The sequence below is a fragment of the Wolffia australiana genome, chromosome 2 (genome assembly GCF_029677425.1).
Source record: "Wolffia australiana isolate 7733 chromosome 2, ASM2967742v1".
NCBI classification, from domain to species: Eukaryota; Viridiplantae; Streptophyta; class Magnoliopsida; order Alismatales; family Araceae; genus Wolffia; species Wolffia australiana.
The window spans coordinates 20,229,836-20,235,480 of NC_135836.1; the positions used below are offsets into that span (position 1 = coordinate 20,229,836).

The 5,645-nt window shown below is 42.0% G+C and overlaps 1 protein-coding gene across 1 annotated transcript in view; it reads left to right on the forward strand.

The window, feature by feature from the left end:
* Positions 1-3,011: 3,011 nt before the first annotated feature.
* The window catches only part of LOC144700015 (ASI1-immunoprecipitated protein 3-like), a 3,714-nt gene continuing 1,080 nt past the window's right edge, over positions 3,012-5,645 (forward strand). Inside the window, exons 1-5 of the mRNA XM_078571381.1 lie at positions 3,012-3,236; positions 3,336-3,398; positions 3,704-4,396; positions 4,581-4,715; positions 5,168-5,251. Coding sequence (XP_078427507.1) covers positions 3,048-3,236; positions 3,336-3,398; positions 3,704-4,396; positions 4,581-4,715; positions 5,168-5,251 — 1,164 coding nt within the window. The 5' untranslated portion in view covers positions 3,012-3,047. The remainder of the gene's footprint in view (positions 3,237-3,335; positions 3,399-3,703; positions 4,397-4,580; positions 4,716-5,167; positions 5,252-5,645) is intronic.

Below are 5,645 nucleotides of genomic sequence, written 5' to 3' on the forward strand. Positions count from 1 at the left end.
TTAGAGAGGGATAACAATTAAGAGAGAGTAAGAGAGTGGGAGGCAGAGAGCGATAGAGGTAAACAGTAACACAGTGAGAAACAGAGAGGGATAACGATTAAGAGAGAGTCAGAGAGTGGTCGGTAGAGTGAGATAGAGGTAAAGAGTAAAACAGTGAGAAACAGAGAGGGATAACGATTAAGAGAGTGTAAGAGAGTGGAAGGTAGAGAGAGATAGACGTAAAGAGCAAAACGTGAGAAACAGAGAGGGAAACGATTAAGACTGAGTAAGAGAGTGGGAGGTAGAGAGCTATAGAGGTAAAGTGTAAAACAGTGAGAAACAGAGAGGGATAACGATTAAGAGAGAGTGAAAGAGTTGGAGGTAGAGAGATATAGAGATAAAGAATAAAACTGTGAGAAACGGAGAGGGATAACGATTAAGAGAGATTAAGGGGGTGGGAGGTAGAGAGAGATAAAGATAAAGCGTAAAACAGTTAGAAACAGAGAGGGATAACGATTAGGCGAGAGTAAGAGAGTAGGAGGTAGAGAGAGATAGGGGTAAAGAGTAAAACAGTGAGAAACAGAGAGGGATAACAATTATGAGAGTGTAAGAGAGTGGGAGATAGAGAGATATAGAGGTAAAGAGTAAAATACTGAGAAACAGACAGGGATAACTGATAGAATACGGTGATCTGATCTTCTACCAGCAATGGGAGAATGAGAAGGACAGGATAGACTATGCAATGTAAGATGGAATAGAGAAAAGAAGAAACTAATAGAATGATGGATAAGTCAGCCGTGAGGATTCGGTGTGTTTTTGATGATACAGGTTGGTTCCTCTTATAGAGCTGCTAATGTTGATGTTGTCTTGCAATGTTTCGATGCCATCATTGCAGTTTTCTTGGGACGCTGCGAGATCACTGTCATGCCTTCGTGGGAGGATGCGAGATCATCGCTGTGGTGGCTGGTGGTTCTCCAATGTCAGTCTTGATTCTTCTCATGGACACGTGGCTGGTTGTTCTGTGTGGTCAGCAGTTACGTCATCGTTGTCGTCATGGACACGTGGGCTAAGGTCCTTAACAATAACGATTATGAGAGAGTAAGAGAGTGGGAGGTAGAGAGAGATAGAGGTAAAGAGTAAAACAGTGGGAAACAGAGAGGGATAATGTTTAAGAGAGAGTAAGAGAGTGGGAGGTAGAGAGAGATAGAGGTGAAGAGTAAAACAGTGAGAAACAGAGAGGGATAACGAATAAGAGAGAGTAAGAGAGTGGGAGGTATAGAGAGATAGAGGTAAAGAGTAAAACTGATGCAGGACGGACGTCGGGGACGAGATCCTGCCATCACCGAGGAACGGGACTCGGTGTCGAGTATGTCAATGCCCGACGGCTACTCCGTGGTAGTCGTCCGACACGGGTCTCCGACGTGGATGACCTACGATGAAGTACTCAGGCAAGGGGTGTAGTACGTGCAATTGCCGACCAGCAAACGGTGCCAACCTCCCGGTATTGACGGAGTCGCCCGGAGACGGGGGTAGACCTTTCGACCCTCGTCCGGTGGGACGGCGCCGAACAGGATAATTCCTGCCGGAAGATGCTCGCATGGGATGAGCGGACTCGACTCATACCAAACAGGTAACATGCTTCTTCCTTCTCTCCTCTCCTTCCCCCTTCCTCTTCCTCCCTTCTTCCTTCTCCTGGTCGTAACCTAATTCTTAAACGAACAAAACTTTGCTTTTCCAAATTCAATGAGAGGGGTGAATGTTTAGGTCAACCCTACTTCCCTTATATAGTGGGGAAGTGTGGGTGGCCGCTTATAAGGAAAGGAAACGAGAGGGGAATATAAGGTAAACCCTATGACCTAGGACCAAAGGGAAGTGAAACAACAAAGAAGAAGAGAGGAAACGAGAGGGGAAGGGAGGGGAGATCCTGACAGGATAAACCTCCCGCCTTACATGTAACCATGATGATTTTAAAACGACGAACGGTGAAGACCAAAACCAAAACGACGAACAAAACGAGAACGTAAAGACGATGATAAGGTGCTGTTACCCGGGATATTTGAATCCGGGCGTGCGTACCGTCGCCTTGGCTTGCCGAGCGGGCTGAACACATATGGCTGGTGCTGTCGAGGACGACGGTGACGTCTCCGAAGACGTTTCCGGAGTTGTGGCTGGGGCTGCGCCATCAAAAACAGTGAGAAACAGAGAGGGATAACGATTAAGAGTAAGAGAGTGGGAGGTAGAGAGCGATTGAGATAAATAGTAAAACAGTGAGAAACAGAGAGAGATAAAGAGAGAGTAAGAGTGAGAGGCAGAGAGAGATAGTGATCACAAGGGAGAGGGTGGGCAGTAGATTTAGAGAGGAGGAGAAAACTGATTGAGAATGAGAGAGAAATAGAGAGAAGTTGTCAGATGATCAGATGTGGTGTTCGTCATCGGGTGCTGGGGTAGACTGAGAGGGGAGGAGAGCTTGAGAGAGGGAGTCATTTCCATCATTTCCGGCATCTGTACCATTCTTATTAACATATATCCCAGTGGGACTGTCGGTGGAATGGTGACGATGAAAAAATGTGGACAGGTTAACAGTTATATCTAGAGTTTGACGGTCCCGGTCTGGTCCGGGGTTTTTACTTCGGTCCAGTTCCGGTCCGTTCTTGTTGGGTCTAATCCGTTTCGGACCGGTCCTGGTCCCAGTTTGGTCAGGTTGACTAGTCAATCTCAAAAGTCAAATTTCAAAATTTATGTTGATGGTTATGTTAAATATCCTCTACATCAAGTGGATGCCCACAGATGGCTACGTTGAACTCAATAGAAACCTCTCCGGGGAGTTGGACTTGATCTTTTTACAATTTTTAAAAATATATTAAAAAATATTTAATTCCAATCCGGTTTGTCCCTAGGACATGCGTCGAAGCCCCTCTTTCACCGAGGAGTCCGGCATCGTTAAACCGTCAACCAACCGTCAACGGCGTACGTCAACGTATCATTTGATTAATATTTTTCATAGGTTTTTAAATGGGAGACCGACCGTAATATATTTTGGCGCGCATTGTGACAAGTGTCTGGGCTGAATGGGAGAAGAAGCTCCGAGAGGGAGGGTTCTTCTCGAAGAAGAAGAGGCGCCGCCGCCAATCGAGCTCGAAGAAGACGATGATCGCAAGGCGCGTCCGATTGGAAGAGAGATCAGTGTGTCGGAAGATGATACGGAGTTGAAATTTGATCATGCCGGGTTCGAGTTCGATGGGAACATCTACGAAGTTGTAAGATTGTGGCTATGTTTTTCGATCTTTCTGTCTTCTTCTGGTTTCTGTTGGTTTTTTTTTTGTTTTGTTTTTTTTTTAAAAGATTGAATTAAACAGGGGGATGCGGTGCTGCTATCGCCAGAAGAGGAATGTGGGCGGCCGCTCGTTGTCTTAATAAAGGTCTTTCACTCATTTGCCAGCATGAATGAAGCTTTCGAAATTTCGTTTTCTGATGGAGACTTAAGTCGGTTTATTTTATGCCCAACTGAAAATTTTGGAGGTAAATGCAGGAAAGAAAAATTGTAAGGTCCGTTAACGTAAGGTCATTGCAATTTTTTTTCCCTCAATACGATTACCTTGCTGAAAGTCCAACTTATTTATAGCATTTTTTAATGTTTTTTTTTCTTTCCCATGTTTTTATTTTGATCATCTTCTTTAGTTTCTTAGTGGCATTTTTTCAAGTTTTAATCGTTTTTCTTCCACAGGAGATAAGTAAGATTCCCCCAGAAGACTTAATGATTAAGTGCCAAAGGCTCTACAGACCTGAGGAAGCAAGGAAGAAGGGTTGTGTTGATTGTTTGGCAGTTGACAACAGGGAACTCTTCTACAGTTTTGATTTCGATGAAGTACCTGCAGAAACTGTGATGCATAGGTGTATTATACATTTCCTGTCACCGAAACGGCAATTGCCTGATAGAACAGTACATCCAGGCTTTGTGGTACAAAGATTTTATGATTCCAACAGTAAAATGCTGCGCAAGATAACAGACGAATGCTTAACAGAGGATAATCAACGGGAGATTCATCGGTTGATTGAAAAAACTGAAGCACAGTTAGCCCTACTTCCAGATCAGGATAATGAACAGGAGGAAAATCTTAGTGAAGTACATAAGAATGTGCATGAAGCTGTTGCTCCTGTGGATGATAATGTTAAGAAGAAATCTTTCAAGAAGTGTGAAAAGAAGAGCATTGGCAAATTTTCTTCACTTATCAAGAAGTTCCAAGCTTCTACCGGAGATTTTTACCGTGATAAGTGGTTGGTGAAACTCCTCCAAGGATTTCATATCAATTGCCGCTTAGACTCTGAGGGAGAGAAATATGAAGAGAAAAGAACGAGTACTTATCGCAAGGATTCTATCTCAGTTATAGTTCGAGAAAAAGACACAATCAGTTCCAATGTCAGTGAAATCATCCTCTCTCCTATTGTTAAAAAATTTTCAACCTCATTGATGTAATATTTACCATTACTGAGTTTTAATTTTGTTAATTGTTTTAGAATGTTTTTGTCTTGGCTTGACCTTCTCAATTACTTTTTCCTGTGCTTCTTTTGATGAATAAGTGCGAATTTGATTCTTCGTTCAGGGCAGTGAACATATTATTTGGCCTGATGATGCGGTCCGAGCCGCAACGGCACTTGAGATGGCCGCTCATGTAGCTCTTTGCTCTGATTTTCGGAAATATAATTGCAAGTTGGGTCTACTAGATTTCAATCTCAAGGTGGGAAAATATATTTCAATCTCATTCTATCTATACTAACATTATAATTTGCTGAAATATGTCAGTACATTTTTCCATAGTGATTCAACGTTTAGAGTTAGTCAGTAATCTGCTTTGGCATAAAGGCCTTGAACCAGGAGCTTCATGGCCAGGTTCAATTTTTATAGTTACCTGTAATGGTAATAACAACTCCTGTTTGTCTCTTTGTTGTACACAAACTGGAATGGAGGAGCCCATCTGACGGTCAAACAGAATTACACGTTGTCTTAGAACAACGATGTAGTTTCAAAAAATTAAAATTCCTAGAAATGTATCTTCGACACGTGGCCATTAAAAATGTGATTAATATCACGAAGTTCTTATTTTTACTGTTTTTCCTACCATTAACTGTTTTATAATGCTTATCATATTTTTTTACTTTCTATAAGAACACTCCTGGTTTATTTTGACAGAAAAACGTACCATTAGCTAAACGTTTACTGAAGAGGGAGCTGGATCCTTCTGCTCTTGTACGCATGTCGCGGAGTGAGTTGAAGGTTAATGCCTGATATCTTGGACATATAATATGTATACATTTTTATATGCTTATTAAATTATGTGGCCTTCAGTTTTTGAACCTGGAGGGTAGGAGGGATACCTGATGGTTAGTTTGTGAAACAAAACATGATACAACTTTCGTGTGGGAAAAATCTTGTGATGATTAGGCTGATATATTTCCGATTTTTGTTTGGACCAAACGTTAATAGCAACGAGCCTTTTCACACTCTAGATTCATTTCACATTCAGCAAAGTAGAGAAGTGGTGCCAGAAACTCTAATGTAAATCTAGATCCTTGTCACTGTTGCATTACTGTACTATCTTCCGCTCATCTTTTTTATTTCTTTTAGTAGAATAATTCTACGCTTAGTTACGTAATAATGGTGATCCATT